The following is a 22019-nucleotide window of genomic DNA, read 5'->3' on the forward strand; positions in this document are numbered from 1 at the left end:
TCCACATCTCTTCATAGCCAGCACTTCCATGCTGATAGAGAAAACGAAGAAAACGGGCAGACGGACGGTAGAATTACCTAAGCACTCATACTACAGCACATGGAGGAAGTTACAGCAGCTAGGCTCAAAGCACGTATGAGGCGGTCATTTTGAAATACTGATGACGATATGGCAACGTGGATTTAGGGTGGTACTCAATTCTTAACAAGCACACAATTTTTGGACCTGTCCTATCAGAAAAAAAGTGTGCATTAGATTTGAGTAAATACGGTAATTTCTTCCCTGCTACATGCCAGTTGAATGCAGTTTGTCAGGATGTGACATTGCAATGTCAACCATCTGCCGGCTATTAATGTGAGAGCATTGCTTAGCTCATTGTGTGACCTCGCTGTCATCAGAAAGCCGTGGCAGAAAAACAGCATATCAGTTACATCATCTTCATCTAACTAAAAAAAGTGACCACGGTGAGGATTTGATCTACAGCCCCACCACCACTGCTACTGCTCTGTAGCCGAGCGCGCTAATCACTGCCCCACTGTTGCATTATACCACCTATGCAATAGGCAACAGTGATGAATATGTTCGAGCCTGTGCATGTGGTTTGGCTCTGCCTGGCGAGCGATTCACTAGTTGGCAGAGCAAGCGGCTGTAGAGCGAGCAAAGCGAGGTGCAGCCACTCGTTCTGCCTTTCACGCTGTCATGGGCCCACAGATGACGATGCTGGAGCGCACGGATGACGAGAACAACGAATGAGATGCAACACGCTTCAGGTGCTCGTCAGACGACAATTACTACATCCACCTAGAGTACGAAGAAGTGGAGTTCACCTACAATCCCAATGAAGAAATGTAGTGTCAGCGCCATGGTGCCGCTCGGAAAAGGGCTGTCATTGCTCGGCAAAGTGGTGGTGTCATCCTTCGGAAAAGTGGTGTCATAAGGAAAGAACACTCAACGCAATGTGCGTGAAACACTAATGAGAACTCCGGAAATAACATTCAGCTGACAGATCGCAATATGGCCGGTCTGTCGTCTTGTGTTGTTGTGACTTAATAAGCAACAACATTACGCTCAGAAACATAATGTAGCAGCACTAAACCTAACCACATTTCCCTGCAATGCCAAACTCAGTGACATAACTGAGTAAGCCACTCAGCAACAAGTAATGTTCTCACAGTTGCATCACGAGAATTGCTTCGAGTAATGCTCTCACACTTATATCATAAAAATTGCTTAGATGCCCCCATAGTTTCTATTTCCTGTGCGTGCAGTTATGCTGAAAACAGGTGGCAGAGGTCCCTAGCCATGCTTCTGAATTCGGATCCTGTTCTTGTGTTTGCCATTGCAGGCTTATTATGACCATGGATCCAAAGAATGGAGAGATTTCAAGGGCAATGAGGAACCGAGTTGTGGAGATATTCGTGCCTGGAGAGGTAAAGTAGCTTCCAAGTGTGCCATTTCAGTTTATGATCATTTACATGTGCTTTTTTTATCTTCTTAGCCTTTTAAGCAGTAGTCGAAAGGGAAAGAAATAGTATTCAGCAAATGCTAGTCTTACGTGACCTCTATGAATAAAACATCTTATACATAACTAAATACTTTGTAAGATACAGGTGCTGAACAAGCATGTTCAGATTGAGGTCCAAATTAATGGAAAGCTTTAATCTAAATAAAACATCTAAATTGTTTTTTATAAGCAATGCTTTAAATACAAACCAGGGCCACATGAACAATGTAATCTCTGTGAAGGTGCCCTGTGTTTGCATTTATCCCGAGGAGCCTACAAAGGCACCAAGGAAAACATAGGGGAAATTACTAGTACTTACTACGCATGTGATTCTCTAAGAGCATCGCAAGCGTAATGTGAAGACGTGGGATCTTTTCCCGCCTGCAGCAAGTTGTTTTTTCGTGCACTTTCATTGCCATTAATTTATCGTTTCTTTAATTCAATTAATAAGTTACTAGTAATTTCCCTTACATTTTCCTTGGTGTCTTTGTTTGTTGGCTTCTCATGATATGATTAATGAAAATCTGGCCCCTTGGTTAACCCCCTTTCTTCTCGTTCTGTGTTTGCACTGTTCTGTGTTTTGAGTAGGAATGAATGTGTCTAGGGCTCATGGTTATATTACAGGGAATATTTAGGCCATCTTATTCACACTAGAGGAATACTTTTGTCTGCACAGGTGTCCTTCTGTCTAGTTCTCTGATTCACTCACCTACTTCTTAGCACATTGTATGTAGCATGCTCTTCTCAAGTGGCATCTCAAAGGAGGTGATAAGAAAGATCACGTGAATGTGCAGTGAGCAGTGTTGGGTTTTCTTGAGATCTTGTTAGTGTCAAATTTGTTGTTTTGGGAAGCTTAAACCAAAGTGCTTCATTGTAAACCCCTTTTACTTTTCAGTGTAATGTGAATATTTCTTTCTTTCTTTTTGCATGTGTTCAGGGTGACAATGGCTATGTTGACCTGTGGGACAGCCACAGTCTTCTGGCTTCAGTGGGGCTAGCACTTCCTCAAGCCAGTGGGCCATTTCTTGAATCTCATGCAGCACTGGCAAAGACATCTTGTAAGGGTGAAAGCATTTCAAAGTTTGGAATTGTGAAAAAGCCTACACTTCTAAGTGGAAGGGTGCAGATATGTTTCATTTTATTGTGCATTTATTTTCTTTACTTCATTGCAGTTCTGCTATTTCCCTCTTCTTTTTCGCAATGCAAATAGCAGTAGTCGCTGTCCTGTAACGTGATCGGTAGTTAGAATAAGTTGTGCATGTGGGAGCTTTATGTTGGCCATGCATTTTGTGTAGGAATGATATACTGCACCCTTCATGGTGACCATTGTGAGGCAGATGTAACCCCTCCTTTCTTCCACTTTCTTTTCTTTTTAACATATAACATTTCTTGCAGTGCACAGTAACAAAGTCTCTTTGGCAACCCTGCGGAAAGCAGCAGCGCTGTGTGTCCAGCGGCTGGAGACTGGCTTGCTTCCAAAAGAGGCTGTGCTATCCAGTTTGGCACAGACGTACCAGGCCACTTGGGACACGGAAGAGGCTCAGGTGCTTTCTTGACAAAGTTGTGATGTTGACTAGGAAGTGCTTGTGGCCAAGGCAGTGTGATTGAGCATGCTTGATTGATTGATGAAATGTTGGCGACTAGCACACTATGTCGTGGGCTTCTCTGCAATGATAAATTGTTAAATGAATGAAGGATGGTGATTGGTGAAGCGAAATATTTCAGCTGTTTACCAGTTCACAGCAAACACTGGGCAGTCACTCTTTGCTTCAGGCTTGGGAAAGTGTGTGGAAATGATGGAATTTTATGGGTCCTTCAGTCTAGCTTAGTCTACCATTGGTGTCCAAATTGTGACTATGATGGCATGCTTTAACAATGGCAAGCTTGGTGGCAAGTGCTTTGAACACATACATGCCTGCTTTACGTGTTGGTAACCATTAAAGCCCAATAAAAAGATTACCAGCTAGATATGATTGATTTTTGGTATCCACTAGTCTTTTCATAATGTAACTGCATTGTGGAAGTTTTAAGAATACTTATTTTGAACACTACGATGGGTCACATTATAAAGTATGCTGGGCCTTTATGGAACCAAAACTCTGTGCAGGTCCAAAAAGGCATGATATAGTTTGGAACTTAAAACAAAAATACTTGTATTGAATGGTGAAATGAAATGAAACTATATACTGCCTGACTTAGCTTCCTGAGAGCAAAGTTAATATATTAGTGGCAATTATTTCTTGTTTGGAAGGTGTTTGTGTTATTAACTTCTGTAACATATGACTTCGGCATATAACCAGGAAGGGCTTTGCTGTTGCTTTCATAGGTGCCTAACACTATATCAATTCATACAGTGCAGTCCAGTTTAACAATACATGTATCAAGAACAAAAAATCTGATTATTATAACTGGTCATCACTATATCTGGGCTGCTGTAAAAAAAGCTGCCGAACATATTCTTGTAGCTCCGAAACCAAAGTTGCCACTTTAGTTAAAGAATAGGCATTGTATAAAGTAGACTGTGAAAAATAAAACATTTATTGGTACCTCGAAGGAGCATATCAAGCGTTAGGCTTGCTGAAATAGTAAAAGATCTGTACTTTTTTTCGCAGGAGTTTCAGGTTCACAGTGGCGGTGTCCAGCTGCTGTACAAACACTGGTGGCAATAATTTAATGGGCATGAAATCAATGAGTGACTCGATTGGCGACAGTGCACTTTGCTCGAACATTGGTGTGCATGTATAAGATGGGTCATATCTCGTCAACCCTGTTGCACAATGCCAATGTCTTTCGCAACGATAGCCCTGTTGGAGATCTCTTCGCTGGGGGTGTGCGAACATCAAAAATTTCAAATACGAATACTTAGCTTTGAATATCTAATCTAATATCAAATAATGATATGCACTGCATTTATTAGCAATTCTGACATTTGTCCTGACATTAGCCGGGCAGCAGGCGTGGGCATGTGTCTCAGTGAGCGTCTCAGTCCCAGTGCCCTAGCAGAAATCTTCCTCGCGTCTGTGCTTGCTGCATACCCGAGCTGTAGCCGATGGCTGTCTGCCAGTTCTAAGTTTCGCCAACCATGCGTCATGCAGCTCCTTGCCCTGCGGCTACGTGTGAATAAGGCTGATGTACGTCCGGCACCGAGCAGTAGCCTACCATGCTGCACGCCTCCAAAGGCAGCCACTACCTATTATAGTAGTTTCAGATGTTGCCAAGTTGACACCCAAGACAGTAAAGCCTTATTACTTGATCAGAACCGTGGCGCAGGTGGGACTTTAAACTTTCGTTTTCAGCTCACTTTGGCACTTCTGAAGCAGCCGATGGAGCAGCTGTGTCCACGTGATCCCTCATGCCACGTCACGCCGATGGTGGCGCCAGCTTTTCCAGTGGTGGAGCTCGCCCCTGATACAGTATTACAGCTTGCGTCACACCAGTTTCAGGATGTGCTTGCTGCCCTCATACCGGCAGCACTTGGCAGATAGCTCAAAGTCATCGCGCGCATGGGATTTGAATAGTAGACGATGAGTGGATGCAACAGCCATTTACATCCAGTCCCTCGTGTTGGTCGCGTGAAGTATCGCTTACATTACATTTATAGTTAAGGAACACATACTAGGCTCTAGTAACGGTCCCGTATATGGAGACACGCATTAGTGAGGGAAACGAGGGCTCATATCACCACAGAAGCGTCAGAAACAGCTCTGAATAGCTGCCAGTATGCTTATTTAGCATCTAGCTGCTCATACTGTGACTGGAGATGGCGCGTGCATGTGTGTATTATTAAGGAATGCGTATAATGCACTGTGCACGAACATTGGTGTGCATATCTCGTCAACCCTGTTGCACAATGCCAATGTCTTTCACAACGATAGGCCTGTTGGAGCTTCTTATGTATAATCCATTTTATTCAATGTCGACCTGAAGTCTTTTAAAGGAGTACTAAAGAGAATACTAAGCAAAGCAGTAGTACAGTAAAATCTCGTATTCAGAAAATTGGGTAATTCGGACTCATCCTCCGGTGCCGGCAGGCATATGCATCTGGCTCCTTTCCATTCTTTGTTTGATTCACCGCATAACACAGCTGTATTGCGGTGAAGCTGACCATTCAAATTTTAATTATATAGCAAAGGCGAATTTGGAGACTGAAATACTGTGCATCTGTGCCCATAGAAACGTATGGGCACCTAGACCTTAGGTCAGGATCAAATTAGCCGAAAAATTGAATTAGATGGAGTCGAAAGAATGGAAGTCTGCTGCATTTAGAAAGCAAATGAAAGAATGTTTTGCCTGAGAACATCTTGAAGGGCTAGGTGGTTCACGATGTAAGAAAGGTACACCATATAAGAAGACACATAGAAACAGTGTAAGTGCAGACTGCCAACTGGTCTTGTTGAAGTCAAAAATGACCTTATATATTTGTGGTGCAAGAAACAGAGCACATCTACTTGCAGCAAATGGCAAATGTACAAAATTTAAATGGAACACACAATATTTTGTCTTGCTATTGTATTGCTCTGGTCGCTTAATGCCTTGAAACTCTTTATGTGCCTGTGTTTGCCATGCCTGGCATGAGCACAAGGTGCACTACCATGAGATTTTTCCAGCCACATAAACAGTGAGATTGTAAGGGTGTTCTCAAGCAGCTTCTTGAGCCTCTGCTGAATTTGTGGCAAATGCCTTTAAGCTAAGGAAGCACGTTTGAGAAACAATGCTTCAGGCCACTCTGATCCATGCCTAAATGTTCTTAGTTGCTGACTATGAAATATTCTTGTACTGCATAACTGATATGCATTCAGGAAGATTTAGTTGAATGTTGCAGGATTCCGTGGTGCTCTTTGTCCATATTTTGCCCTTGCACCAATAAAATTAATAAATCGTCAGGATGTTCCGGGCAAAGAGCAGAATACTAAGACAAGCTTGTTATTAAGCATAGCTATTTGGTGTAAGCATATAATTTCTCGTTTTCTGCTTTTACACATCCTTGCTTTCTCAGCAGGTGGCCTGCAAGTCTCTCCTGAGCATACCCTGGGACAGCCACGGGTTTCCTGCAGACCAGCAGCTGCTTCTCTCCCTGGTGGCATCACAGCCCCTGTGGTGCCTCGAACAGCACAGCACTGTCACTGAAATTTGGAGAGACAGTTTACCGTTGTGTGCAGTTCTGGCATCTGCCTCCGACCCTCCTAGGTACTGCAGTTAAACAAGTTTCCACTATAGTGCATGATATGGCTTTGGGGTGGTTTCCCTTTTTATGTATAATCCATTTCATTCAATGTCGACCTGAAGTCTTTTAAAGGAGTACTAAAAAGAATATTAAGCAAAGCAGTATTAGAAATGCAAAAACACCCGTGTACTTAGATTTAGGTGCACGTTAAAGAACCCCAGGTGGTCGAAATTTCCGGAGTCCTCCACTACGGCGTGCCTCATAATCAGAAAGTGGTTTTGGCACGTAAAACCCCATAATTTAAATTTTAAAAGCAGTATTACAGTAAAATCTCGAATTCAGAAAATCGGGTAATTCGGACTCATGCTCCGGTCCCGGCAGGCATATGCATCCTTTAGTGCAATCAGACTCTTGTTAATTCAGACATATTTTTCTGCACATTGTTTAATTTGAACAACTCTCGGAGCTCGGTGAGCATAGAGCACTGTAAATGTGCGACGCAATAGAGGAAAAACGGCATTGCGTCCTACCGAAATGAAGTGGCAGAGTCTGCATCGCTATATACTCATCAGAGAAAATCGTATGTGAATGACAGCAATGACGGAACACTTCGTACTTCTTTGCGCCTTTGAAGCCTTTAATCTTGCGTTTACCACCGTGCATAATGCCACATCGGCCACGTGTCTTCCTAGCTGCATAGTCACCATCCATGATCGCATTGATAGCCACCACGGTTTCGTCCACAGTGGTTGCGGCAAACAGTAGTTCCATTTTGAATTGGTGAGCATGTCAGCTGCATGCCTTCAGAACTGCAAGATCACTGTCCGTGATAGTGTTGATAGCGACCACGGTTTCGTCCGCAGCGGTTGTGGCAAACAGTAGTTTTGTTTTGACTTGCTGTGTGTGTCGGCCACTTTCCTTCATAAATGTGTAGTTGCCATCCATGATCGCGTCGACAGCAACTGTGGTTTCTTTCATAGTGGTTGTGGCAAAAAGTAGTTTCGTTTTGACTCGGCGCAAAGGCGTCAAGGATGAAGGGTACCGGCCACATTGCAATGGAAAGACGATCTGCTGGCGACCAGCTCACTGATGAAAAAGCAATTGGTATATGTGCACGGTAGTGAAAAGTGTGTCTCAGATAAAGGCACGCGCCGCGGCTAAGCTGTGAAGTAAATTGTGAGGCCTTCGTCGCTTCGAGCACCAATTACTCATGAGAGAACAAAAATTGCAGCTTCCGCACTGCTTTTGTGCAAAATAGAAACAGGGTTTGTTCACTCATTCAGTAAATAAAAGCGTGTTGATCTATAAGCATTTGTTCATTGTTCATTGTTCACTATAATGTTGTGGATTTTGACAGCGCCTGCTCAGGCTTAGTTAATTTATTTATTGGTAAATATGAACTACATTTTATTATAAAGGAACCTAAGACTGAATGTTGCATCTACACAGCCCAAACACGAAAAAATATGTTAGAATCTGTGACGTTAAACTGATATACCAGCACTGATTTCTACTCAACACTATAGAAATTCAGGTTTAGCCCTCATTTTCTCTTCCAATAATGCACCTCTTGAACGAATTCTTTGTCAGTCCAAATGGAGTTGGTGTTTATCTTTAGTGGCCCTTTAGGGGGAACATGGCAATTGAAGTAGTAAAAGTGTCAAAATGTTCAATTTTCTGATTTATTTACTTTTGCGATCCACGGACCTGTTACCTCGTGGTGAAATACTATAACAATACATGCGGTAATAATTGAGAAAACAACACTTGCCTTGAGTGCTGTCATCAAAAATTGTAAAAAAATTGGGATTCAGAAGGCGCCGTCGCATTGAAGATCGTTCAGCTATCCGTTGACGCAGAACTGCCGTCTTGGTATCATTGTAAAAAGGAGAGATCGGAGCTCAAGATAGCCCTAGTGACATGTTTCTCCACCGAAAAATAAACCAACAAATGCATGCGAAAATAAGGCAAAAGCGGCACTGCAATTCGGTGCAGTAGTCACGTGGGGTACACGGCGCACTCCTATTACCTGTTGTGGGTTTGAATTGCAGGCGAATCTCTATCAGGCGCATTTGCGTTCTGATCAGTGTGATTGATGATCATGGTGGCTTAACACATGTGTTCTGTGATGAGCTGCAAAGGAAGCAAGTTCCGAATGACTCACGCGTACAAAAGACCATGAAAGCTACTCATAGAAGTGGATGCCGCCGACTGTGTTGACGAGCCACGACCGGCCCACGTGGGTGACCAAGAAAGCGTGTCCGTGTGCAGTGCTGACGACACATCCGTGGGCCATGGTGACGGTGCGTCCGCGTGTGGTCATGATGGCAACCTGACAACAGCGAGAGCAGAAATTTTCACATCAAATATTTAGCTGTGGATTTCAGCTCCAACTCTCACTAATGGAGAGGTTGTGCAACCAGAGGAGACAAGAGCGGTCTTTTTGAATGCGCTGTCATCCACCTCTGCACAACGCATGGATACACAACGCATCGAAAAGGCGACTACGGTGCATCAAACTGCTGCAAAGAAACAAAAAACTACATCAAAATGTAAAGAAAATGTGTCCTCACAGGCAAAGGACTACATCCCAGGCGGGTTTTAGGTGCTTAAAGTAAAGATTTAAATGTTTACAACAAATGAAACTTTGAGCTCAGTTTTCTCAGCTTTCATTTTTTGTGCAGTTGCCTTTTGTGCAGTTGTCAGTCAGCCCAGTGCCATTTCACATTGAATCAACACAAAATTATTCTGTATTTTGCACTTAGACCCTGAAACATTGATAAGTGCTATAAATCTGTCCGTTTTTATCTTCACTTCATAAAAAAGATTATAATAGTTTTTTTTGCAAAAGTCATTAGTTAGACAATATGCATAGGAAAGTTCAAAAAATTTATGCTAATTTCGGCATTAAAAAAATAAACCAATAGCTTTATTGCACCGAATGGGCTTTTGTGAACATGCTGATGTGAAAATCTTGATGAACTTAAGTGTAATTAATTAATTATTTAATTTGGGGATGACTGTCAGAGGCTGTCAAGTGTTGCAACTCGAAAACTATTATAGATAGCACCAAACGGTTTCAGTTATGATATCAGCATAACAAATCACATCTACATGCCAGATTTCGTCAATTTATTCCCATTAATAAAAAAAAAAAAGTTTTCATTGCCACGTCCCCCCTTTAGTCGGCCACACTGGCATTGCTGTTCTTGCTGTTTTACCCCTTAATGTGACAATCTTTCTATTCATATGTATGAATTTGTTTACATATATAAAGTGTGCATGACGTAATAAAAACTTCTGAATTACAAACATTGTCACAAGGGAATGAATTTGACTCATGTTCCTTGCAGGGGAGCACTGCCATCGCCGCTGCAGCTGCAGATGGAACCTGAGAAAGTGGTGGACACAGCATGCCTGCTACTGCTAGAGCGGGCCAGTCACGGTGACTGGTGCCAGCGTTTGCAGTGGTTGCGACAGCTGGGTGACGCCCTTGGGTCCCAGCAGCAACTCAGCATAATTGAGCAGCATGTGGAGCCCATGCTGCACTCTCTGGCTTCCCTTCAGGGACCATCCGGCCTTCCCACATCTCTCACCACAGGTCACAAATTTACCCTCATTACAGATGAATGTAATTACCAAAAAGGAAAACCTTCTTTTAAATATTGTGGGGTTCTCCTCCTGTACTCTTGGGACAAAGGAACGACAACACAGTAGTGCAAACAGTCACAAGGGCATTTATTGCACCTTTCATAGATTAATGCCTGCTAGCCGAGTTGCTATCCACAAAACATGCTGATGGGTGCGTGACAAATCTAGAAGTCCGACTCACCGTGACCTGATAGCGAGCGAATATGTTCGCCCCATGCTGGATCCCAACGCCTGGTCGTTCGTGCGTACTGTCACGCGAACGGTGGCGCATTCCAAGGCGGCCAAGCGAGACGGTCTCGCAGAAGCATCGGTCGGCGCACAGGTGGCACGGCACATCCGTCCCGCTTGCTGTCCCGTCCCAAAGAGAAGCGCCTTGTCTCTCGGCGCCCGAGTAACCCCGCCTATCGGCGGCGTTAGCAGCGCAACACTCGCGCCATCTGTTGCGCTGCGCTTCAACCACATCGACTGCCGCGGGCGTCACGCAGGCCACGCGGCGAAGCGGGATTGCAGGAGATGGGGGAAAACAAGATATCTGGGGACGCGCGAGAGTCGCGCATTTCCACAATATGTAACGTTGGCTCCATGAGTGTCCTGTACTATCTGGACACATAAAAAGCAGAACAAGTTAAGGCTAAATATTTAGTACATTATTTAATTTCTGCCTCTGTGTGATGTCAGCATCTTTTCATATTGTTGCGGAGATGTTGGGAGTATAGACACACTGTATTTACAATGTATATACAAACAGATTCAGTGGGGTTAAGATGGCTGAGTAGCAATAACACGCAGCAGCCAGTGTCTCGCAATCTTCTTCCTCTCTCTTCTTTTACCATTCCGTAACAGGACCCCCAGTTGCTGAAGCACCGTCTCGGCGCATGGTAGGCGAAGAACTGTGAGCAAAGTATGGCTTCAGCTGTGAAACGTGCACAATGTCAATAGGCGACGGACTTGAGGATGGATAAAACTGTGACGGCGCAATCTCGTAATTGACGTCGTTAACTTGACGTAGGCCTTCATAAGACCCTGTGTAGCTAGAGAGAAGCAGAGGCCAACCAGGCGACATGGTGACCAAAGAAGCACCCAAGCACCAGGGGTGAACTGAACATTGCAATGGCACCGGTCATAACTGTATCAGAATGGGCTATCGCGCATGTGCGCCGATATCGTTTGCCACTTCTTTCCCTGGCTCTCCTTTCCCTCGCTGCCTACGCAAGTACATAAGCGTATGAATAAACGACCAGTTGGTCATTCTTTGCTCAGCAACAAGTCGCCTCGGTCCGTTACTTCAAACTCGATACATGGTGTCAGAAGTGTGTGTCACGGCAGCAGAATGGACGCCGTGAAGCCCCCGGAGCCGTTGCAGCTTTCCGGAAACTTGAGAAGAAACTGGCTACTGTTCAAGCAGAAGTTGGAACTCTACATCACAGCGACGTCGTCAGACAAGCCAAGGAAGGAAGCTGTAAAAGCGGCAATACTTCTCAGCACCGCAGGTGACGATGCCTTGGACGTGTACAACAACTTCGTGTTTGCCAAAGGTGAGGACAAAGAAGATTATCAAACTTTGGTCAGGAAGTTTGAAGAGTACTGTCTCCCCGAAGGAAATGAGGTTTATGAAAGGCATGTTTTCCCCCTTCGAGTGCAGGACGAGGCAGAACCATTTGAAAGCTTTTTGCGGGATCTCAAGAAGCAAGCGAAACTCTGCAACTTTGGAGAGCTTGAACCATCCATGATAAGGGACCAAGTGGTCTTTGGCATCAACGACAAAAAGCTCAGGCAGAGGTTACTTGGCGAGAAGGACCTTAGCTTGCAGAAAGCTGACCAAATGTGCAAAGCAGCCGAAGTTTCTGCGCAGCAAAATGCATCATGGTCGATGGAAAGGCTGCAAGTAGAGTACACGAGAGAAACTGAACGAGACAGGAAAAAGCAATATCGATGCCGTCAATGCGGAAGAATTCATGCGCCAGAAGAATGTCCGGCTCGCGGAAAGTTTTGCTACGCATGCAAGAAAAAGAACCACTTCGCGGCATATTGCAGAAGACGCCAGATAAACCAAGTCGACGAAGCACAAAAGGCCGATGATAACTTCGATATCCTGAATATCGGCGTGTGCGGCATAACTGATGGCGCGGGAGCAGATTGGACAGTTCGCGGCAAGATAGCCGGCCAAGAACTGCGATTTAAAGTAGACACTGGCTCGCAAGCCAACCTACTACCTCTGTCTGTGTTCAGGCGTGCCAATCGAGCAATGAAGCCAAGAAAAAGCACAGCAGTTTTAACGGCATATAACGGAAGCATTATCAAGCATGTGGGAGTCTCAACAGAAGTCCTGAGCATAAACGGCCAAGAACGTGACGTTACATTTTTTATTGTGAAGAAAGGTCGCCATGCCATCATTGGTCTCAAGGCATGTCGGGAATTCGGACTGATTCAAACAGTGAATGCAGTAGACTCAAGCGAAGAAGGCGCTCCCCAGCTGCCTTTTCCCCACCTATTTCGTGGAACCGGCTGCGTAAAGCGACTGTACAAGATGGTACTGCGACGGGATGCCGTTCCAGTGGTGCAGCCTGCCCGAAGGGTACCGTTGGCGATGAAGGAACAGCTTCGCGAAGAACTGAACCGCATGGAAGGGGCCTCTATCATTGCGAAAGTGGACGAGCCTACCGACTGGGTAAGCCCTTTAGTTGTAGTAAGAAAAAAGGACGGCCGGCTTCGCATATGTTTGGATCCAAGGGCCATAAACAAAAGTATAATGCGGGAACATTACCCGATGCCATCCCGGGAAGACATTGAAAGTGAAATATCGGGCGCAAAGTACTTTTCTCGGCTTGACGCAAACGCTGGCTTCCATCAGATACCATTGGACGATGCTACGTCGCGCGTGTGCACTTTCGCAACGCCCTTTGGGCGCTACAGGTTTTTAAGGCTGCCGTTTGGAATCTCTTCAGCGAGCGAGGTCTTCCAGAAGACATTAACAGAAATATTCGAAGGCCTGACAGGAGTACGCGTATACATTGACGACATTCTGGTCTGGGGTGACTCGACAGAGCAGCATAATGAAAGGCTTCGAGCTGTACTAAAGCGAGCGGAGCAAGCTGGGCTGACGTTTAATGAAAAAAAATGTGTATTTTGTGCGACACAGGTGACATTTCTTGGTGACGTGATCAGCAAAAACGGTGTCCGTCCCAGCCCAGGCTTAATTGAGAGCATACACGCCATACCACCTCCGAAGGATAAGCAGACGGTTCGAAGAATGTTGGGCGTCGTGAATTACTTTCGCAAATATGTACCCTCACTCAGTGAAAAGACGTCATTACTTCGTGGCCTTATGAAGGAAAGCGTGGTGTTTGAATGGACATCAGCGCACGCGCAGGAACGGGCTCAGATCTGCGAAGCACTGATACACCCACCGCTTCTAGCACTCTTCGATTCAAAGAAAGAAACGAAGGTAACGGCAGATGCCTCGGGAACCGGCATTGGTGCCGCCTTATTGCAAAAGCACGGAAACGACTGGCGTCCAGTCACGTACGCATAGCGGGTTCTGAACGAGAGTGAAACGCGGTATGCTCAAATCGAAAAGGAGGCGCTAGCTATAGTTTTTGCGTGCGAAAAGTTTCATCAGTTTGTGTATGGCCGCAGGATCCTGATCGAAACTGATCACAGGCCGCTGATTGCTATCGCTCAAAAAAGTGTTGTGGACATGCCACCAAGGCTGCAGCGATTTTTCATCCGTCTCTTCAAATATGATTATGTCTTGCAATTCATCCCTGGGAAAGACTTGCTGCTCGCAGATATGCTGTCCCGTGCTGCCACGCTGCCTGGGTGCGCTGAAGAAACGGAAGATGTGGATATACACGCAGTTCAAGTGGTCTCGAGCCTTGTAAGCACAAGAACAAAGCAACGACTGGAAGAAGAAACTCGGACGGATCCGTATTTAAGCAGCGTTATAGAACAACTAAACACAGGTGCGACCATTCAAGGGGAACTTAAGCCGTTCACATCTGAGTTGGCGGCAGTGGATGGCATACTGCTAAAAGGAAGCAAGATTGTCATACCAAAAGCCATGAGGGCCGAAATTCTGCGGCGGATACACGAGGGTCACTTGGGACAGAACAAATGCAAGGCCAGGGCACGTAGGCTAGTTTTTTGGCCAGGACTCGGCAGTGATATTGAGAACCTGGTACGAACGTGTCATGTGTGTCAGAAATACGCCTACAGCCCACCGAGTGAGCCCCTGCTGCTACGGCCTACACCGGAACGACCATGGCACCGTGTCAGAATTGACCTGTTCCAATACGCAGGGCACTCGTACGTGGTAGTGTATGACGACCACTCGAACTTCCCAGAGGTTGAAAGGTTGGTGGGCACAACAGCGACGGAAACCATTTCTAAGATATCTGCCATATTCTCTCGCTATGGCATTCCTGCGCAAGTCTGCACTGACAACGGGCCCCAGTTCGCTTCAAGTGACTTCGCTGCTTTCGCAAGACGGTACGACTTCGAACATATAACATCCAGCCCTAATTTTCCGCGCTCAAATGGCCTAGCCGAAAAGGGGGTACACTATGGTGTTGGGCTGCTGAGCACGAGGTCGCGGGATCGAATCCCGGCCACGGCGGCCGCATTTCGATGGGGGCGAAATGCGAAAACACCCGTGTGCTTAGATTTAGGTGCACGTTAAAGAACCCCAGGTGGTCAAAATTTCCGGAGTCCTCCACTACGGCGTGCCTCATAATCAGAAAGTGGTTTTGGCACGTAAAACCCCAAATATTATTATTAAAGGGGGTACAGATTGTCAAAAGAATTCTCAAGAAAGCTACGGAGGGCCGTGAGGATTTCTGGTTGGGCCTTTTGGCTTATCGATCGTCTCCATTAGAAGATGGACGGTCTCCCGGAGAGTTGCTGCAAGGTCGTCGTCTTCGGACAACTGTTCCCGAGTTCAACACTGATGGGGGATGCCCTGTATCAAAACATCGGCAATCATTGCGGGGCAAGCCACTATCGCCTCTTGAAGCAGGAAACGTCGTTCGGATAAAAAATGGGAACTGGTCACGCAAAGCAACGGTGCTTAAAGAAGCAGCGCCACGTTCGTATATGGTCCAAACTGAGAACCACCAACAGCTGAGGCGCAATCGACAACATTTGCGGCGAACAGACGAGCACTGCGCAAACGTGAACGACTACGAGAGTAGCCGGGAAGACACTGAGCCGGAACCGCATAACGTATTACAACCAATCGAAGCTTTTGAACCGGTAAACGACGCAGGTGACACTGCGGCAGCCGACAGCTGCTCAAGCCGGCAAATGACCGGGGTTCCTGACTCAGCCGGGCAACAAGACACACCGGGAAACCCATCCGCTTTGCCAACAATTCGTCGGTCAATCAGATCCCGGAGGGAGCCGAAGCATCTTTGCTACGACGAAAACTTTCGTCAAGTCTGCTAGCTTAATTGTTTTTCTTTTTGTGTGTGTGTGTTTGTTTTTGTGAAGACAAGCAAGTCTCCCAAATTGTATGAAGAAAAGATGTATCAGAATGGGCTATCGCGCATGTGCGCCGATATCGTTTGCCACTTCTTTCCCTGGCTCTCCTTTCCCTCGCTGCCTACGCAAGTACATAAGCGTATGAATAAACGACCAGTTGGTCATTCTTTGCTCAGCAACAAGTCGCCTCGGTCCGTTACTTCAAACTCGATACAATAACGCTCTTTTTGCATATGCTGCGAGACTAATAAATGAGATCGGGCGACTTGACACGCCATGTGAGCGCGATCGATGACTTCACAAGTGTACTCAGTGGCAACGCGTGGTACAGAAGGTAGGATGGTGTCTAACGGCAATGTGGGGTCGCGACCACAGAAAAGATAAAAGGGTGAATATCCTGCGGTGTCATGTCGGGACGAGTTGTGTGCGAATGTCACGTAGGCCAGCATGGCGTCCCAGTCGTGGTGATCTTTGTAAACGTACATCGACAGCATCTCTGTGAATGTTCAGTTGAGACTTCTGTAAGACCGTTCATTTGTGGGGGGTAGGCGGTGGAGGTCGTCCACAACCCTATACAAGAACGAGCGGCCATGGTCTCGAAGTAACTGTCGAGGTGCACCGTGCTGGAGAATGACGTCGTGAAAGAGAAAATCCGAGACGTCAGTTGCGCAACTAATCGGCAATGCCTTTCTTATCGCGTAGCGTGTCACGTAATCAGTAGCGATGTCTATCCATGTATTCCCTCTAGTCGTCGTTGGAAAAGGGCTAAGCAGGTCAAAGCCTACGTGAAAGAAAGGTTCATAGGGAACTTCAATTGGATAGAGTCGTCCAACAAGTGACAGGGAAGGTTTCTTCCGGCACTGGCACAATTCGCAAGTTGCGACATAACGACGCGCAGAGCAGTAAAGACCCGGCCAGAAGAACTGGCGTTGTACGAAGTCATATGTACACAAAATTCCAAGGTGTCCCACCGTCGTTGGATTGTGAAGTTATTCGAGAATGATGGATGGCAGATGACGAGGAAAGACAAGGAGCAACTCAGGGCCATCAGGATTGATATTGCGGCGGTAGAGGTCGCCGTCGTGCAGCACGAACATGCGGCACGTGCTGTCATTGCTGCCAGATTGCACTCCAGCGATGATGGACTGTAAGGATGCGTCGCCTTCTTGTTCATCGCGCATGTCAGTCATGTCAGTCAAAGCGATCACGCAGGTCACCGGATCATGTGCAACAGTATCAGGGGGATCCACGGGGTGACGGGAAAGGCAGCCAGCATATTTGTGGAGGTGTCCGGTCTTGTGATTGAGGACGGTGATGCGACGCCCACTGCGAAGCTCGATTTCCAACCGTGGTACCCCGCACCTCCCACCAATACATTACTGGCATGTTGGGAGTATAGACAGACTGTATTTACAATGTACAGTCAACGACCGATTTTTCGGACCCTCTGGGGAACGTAAAAACGTCTGAAAATTCAGGCAGTCCGAAAAAATGAATGCTGTAAAGAACGGCGGGTTGCACAACAAGATTGTCACCTTGCCACCCGATTACGACAAGGGGTGCAAGACGCGCACCTCCCGCTCTCCGCCGCTGCAGCTGCGAGGCGTTCAAAGAAGCGACCTTTGCGCTGGAATCCGCCGCCTTCCTCCAGCCCGCTTCGACATTGTGACAAGACGAGTTTGGTGTGTGGACAATGATTCCAGAGTTCCTCAACGCGGCGCTGATCTGACACGCCTGAAGGCAAAACAACGGGCGTCCCTCGAGCGGCGTCGATTTTCCGGAACGGCACCACCTTCAACGCCGTCGCTTGGGCTTCGGAATGTGTGTGCCTTTGTGTCTGAAAACTGGTCTTCAGAGCAGCTGCGAGTTGGTGATGTGTAAACGAACAGCCGCCGCGTCGTAGGACCAGCGGATCGAGTGTATAAAAACTGTGGTTGTGCGATTGTTGGACACACTTCTCTTGAGCAGTCATGTTAGACTGGTTCACTTCTCTCATGCAGTCATGTTGGACTGTTACTCTTTTTCTCAAGCAGTCATGTTAGACTGAGTTAATTTCTGTAAATAAACCCCTTTTTTTCTCGTTCTCGATGAGAAGCAGTTCTTCACTTCATCAACGATCTCAGCGTAAATAAGTTGGACGACGGCATGGGCCAGCTACCTTCGAATTCATGCCGTACTCCAATCTTGGCAAAGGACCACGGACGAAGGGATTGAGCCCCCAATCCTGACAACTGGCTGACAGCGGTGAGATGGACTTTGCGACATGGTGCTGTATCTGTGGTGAGTGCTTGGTTTTTGCTTTGACTCTCTAGGCTTCATTTTGTGGTTGTTCTGTTTAGAACAGTAGGGAAGCTAGATTGTTGTGTGTTAGCTAGGTTGTGTTTTCCTAGCTAGATTTAGAGAGCAGAATCAAGGCAGTAAAGCAGCAGTCATGGAGTTAAGGACACTGCTGAGAGACGAGTTGTTGATTGTTGGTGAGGAACTGGGCCTAGATGTACGCAAGGAAATGCTCAAATCGGAATTATTGGAGCTAATTTCCAATCAGGCCAGTGAGCAAGATATTGAAATTGGATTGGAACTTCTCAAAAAGAGAGAGAAACGGGAAAAAGAAAGAGAAAAACGAGAGAGAGAGGAACGCGATAAAGAAAGGGAGGAACGCGATAAAGATCGCGAGTTAAGAAAAATGCAACTGGAACTTGAAAGCAAACGTTTGGAGATGTCTCAAGGAAGTGAAGGCGCTCTGGGTCGATCAAGTGAGGCAGAATCGTACCGCATGGACAGGCTATTAAAGCCATTTGAGGTCGGGACCGACATAGGATTGTTCCTAAGCAATTTTGAAAGGACTTGCGAAAAGATGAACTTCGGCCCGAGTACATGGCCACAGCGGTTGCTGTCTATGTTGCCGTGTGAGGCGGCGGAAGTAATCGCCAGATTGAGTGTGCAGGATGCATATGATTATGCAAAAGTTAAGGCTAGTCTCCTGAAGAAATACCGCCTTTCAGCCGAAGCTTTTCGGCAAAGGTTTAGGAGCACAGGCAAGAAAGATAGCGAGGGCTATCCGGAGTTTGCATATAGCTTAAAGGCCAACCTAGTCGAGTGGCTTAAAAGCGCGGAAGCGTACGACAGCAGAGACATGATCATTGAATGCATGTGTCTAGAGCAGTTTTACAAAACCATCCCCCAAGCTGTGAAACTGTGGGTGCAAGATAGAGGTAATGTAAACACTGTGGAAAGGGCGGCTGAATTAGCCGAAGAGTACGCAACCCGTAGAAAGTTGAACGCCGAGGAGGGAAACTGGGACGGTCGAAATGGACCGCGGAAGCCATTTCCGTTCAAAAAGGGTGCGCAAACTAGACGATCCGAGCCTGTAGACATGGCGGAAAAGCCCGCAGAAAAGAGCGAGGAGAAACTTAACGGAGAAACCACACAAAAAGAACAGAAAAGAAAATTCGAATCTGTTAGACCAATTCGCTGTTACAAATGCCACAAACTGGGACATATAGCTGTAAACTGCGAGAAGCCTAGCGTAGTTTTTTCCTACGTGGAGGAAAAGGATGAGAATATGGAACTTTTAAGTCCATATCTCCACGACCTGCAAGTTAATGGAAAACCATGCCGAGTGCTAAGAGACAGTGCCGCCACGCTGGACATTGTCCATCCGTCCTACGTGATGGTAGATGACTTCACCGGAGAAGTAGCATGGATAAAACAGGTTGTAGAAGAACACAGCGTATGTCTGCCCATGGCCAAAGTCAAAATCAGTGGACCATTCGGGGAGCTAGAGACTGAGGCTGCAGTTTCCAAATTTTTGTCACTGCAGTATCCCTACATCTTTTCGAATCGTTCGAATCAGTTACTGCGTGACAGAGGGCTCAAACTAGGAGAGGGCATAGTACAGGCATTGACCAGAGGCCAAGCTCGTAAGATCGCGGCGCTGTCGGCTGAAAATGCTCAAGCTCCTCCAGCTGAAGCAGAAAAGGGGATAGCTTCAATCCCCAAATCCGAGCTAGGCCCGAGGGACAAAAGAACAGTTGAGGAGAGCCTGCCAGTTGACCAGCTCAATGAGAGCGTAGCACTAGAGTGTCAGAGTTCTAGCCTGCAGGAAGAGCATGCAGACGCGCTCCCAAGCGAGACAGGGTCGTTATTATCACCGGCCTCAAAGAACTTTGATCAACTCTTACGCGTGGATAGAGAGTCACTGGCAGCTGAGCAAAAGAATGATGAGAGCTTAGCTAAATTACGGGACACAGCTAAAGAAGGCATTGCTAGGCGCAACGTAACGATACATGAGAAAGGAGGATTGTTGTATCGGCATTACAGAGATCGAAAGGGTAGGATTTTAGATCAGTTAGTCATACCTACTAAGTATAGGGAGGACCTTTTGAGTCTTTGTCATGGAAATGGGTGGTCCGGCCACCTAGGCATAAACAAATCAAAGGAAAGATTGCTTATGGAATACTACTGGCCTGGCTGTTTCAAAGATGTAGAAAACTTTGTAAGATCATGCGACGCCTGCCAGCGTTCTGGTAAACCAGGAGAGACTTGGAAAGCTCCACTGAAGGTAGTGCCCTTAATAACAGAGCCTTTCAGACGACTTGTAATAGACACGGTAGGGCCTCTTCCAAAAACAAAATCAGGCTACAGGTACTTGTTTACCATGCTGTGTCCGGCCACCAAGTTTCCAGAAGCAATCCCTTTGAAAGAGCTCAGCTCCACCGAAGTAGTAGACGCGCTTTTGACAGTGTTTGCACGAGTTGGGTTTCCAGCCGAAATTCAGGCAGATCAAGGGTCAGTATTCACGAGCGCACTGACTTCCACATTCTTGCAAAAGTGCGGGGTAAAGTTAATTCACAGTTCTGTCTATCACCCTCAGTCAAACAGTGTAGAGAGGTGGCATTCGGTGCTTAAGCGAGTTTTGCGTGCGCTCTGTTACGAGCACAAGGAGGACTGGGAGAACTGTCTGCCGGCAACTTTGTTTGCTTTGCGAACGGTTCCACATGAAGCGACAGGGTTCTCTCCAGCAGAACTAGTGTATGGGAGGACACTCCGTTCTCCACTGAGAATGTTAAGAGAGATGTGGGAGGAAAGAGGGGAGAGTCCAACCGTGGTTGAATACGTGCTGAATTTACTGGAACGGCTAAGCGCAACCCAAGAACTAGTCGGAAAGAACATGGCACTAGCTCAAAAGAACGCCAAATTCTATTACGACAAGAATGCGAGGCTTCGTACGTTTAACGCCGGAGACCAGGTAATGATCCTCAAACCTTCAAGAAAGAACAAGCTTGAAGTTCACTGGGACGGGCCCGTTAAAGTGTTGCACAAACTTTCAGATACCAACTATGCTTTGAGAATGCCCGGTCGCAGGAAGGAAGTGAGGATATATCACTGTAATTTGATGAAGCCGTATGTAGAGCGGAGCGGAGTCGTTAACTATACTGTCAAAGAGCCGGTTGGCATCGGTACCAAGTTTAAGGAGGATAGGGCAACCTCCAACTCTGAAATCGGCCTAGAAGAAGTAGTAGAACACTCGGTAAGCTCGCATGCTCTAAGACCCGAGCAGCTAGATGAGCTAAAAGGGGTGTTAGGGGAATATCTCGACAGATTCAGCGATCGGCCGGGTAGAACCGAACTGATAACGCATGAAATTGAGCTGACCTCTACCGAACCAGTAAGATCAAAACCTTACAGGGTGTCTCCAAGACAGAGAGAGATTATGGAGGCAGAGATACAGCGCATGCTAGAGTTGGGAGTTATTGAGCCCGCTGAGAGTGACTACACGTCACCGCTAATACTCGTAGAAACCCCTAACAAGGACCCTCGTCCGTGTGTTGACTACAGGAAGTTAAATGCGATCACTAGGGATCAGCTCTACCCGATACCCAACATTGAGGAACGAATTGAAAGAGTTAGCGCTGCTAAATACATTTCAACTATAGATCTCGTGCGGGGGTACTGGCAAGTTCCCCTTTCAGAAAGTGCCAGCCGCTATGCTGCATTCATCTCGCCTGTAGGCACTTTTCGCCCTCTCGCACTCAGCTTCGGGCTGAAGAACGCGCCGTTTAGCTTCTCTAAGTTAATGGATATTGTCCTAAAGGACTTGCAGGAGTTCGCCTTACCTTATCTTGATGATGTGGCCATTTTTTCGGACAGCTGGGAACAACACGTATCGCACCTCAAACAGGTGTTCTCACGGTTGAGGGAAGCCGGCTTAACGATGAAAGC

The 22019-nt window shown here is 46.5% G+C and overlaps 1 protein-coding gene across 4 annotated transcripts in view; it reads left to right on the forward strand.

Moving 5' to 3' along the window:
• LOC135902333 (midasin) overlaps positions 1–22019 on the forward strand; it is a 369755-nt gene that overhangs the window by 172638 nt on the left and 175098 nt on the right. For 2 of the 4 annotated variants that reach the window (XM_065432311.1, XM_065432314.1), the window contains 5 exons: positions 1346–1430; positions 2442–2562; positions 2900–3048; positions 6501–6691; positions 10022–10269. In XM_065432311.1, coding sequence (XP_065288383.1) covers positions 1346–1430; positions 2442–2562; positions 2900–3048; positions 6501–6691; positions 10022–10269 — 794 coding nt within the window. The remainder of the gene's footprint in view (positions 1–1345; positions 1431–2441; positions 2563–2899; positions 3049–6500; positions 6692–10021; positions 10270–22019) is intronic. The other 2 variants (XM_065432313.1, XM_065432315.1) reach the window with 1 other exon arrangement.

The sequence above is a fragment of the Dermacentor albipictus genome, chromosome 5, assembly GCF_038994185.2.
Source record: "Dermacentor albipictus isolate Rhodes 1998 colony chromosome 5, USDA_Dalb.pri_finalv2, whole genome shotgun sequence".
Classification (NCBI taxonomy): Eukaryota; Metazoa; Arthropoda; class Arachnida; order Ixodida; family Ixodidae; genus Dermacentor; species Dermacentor albipictus.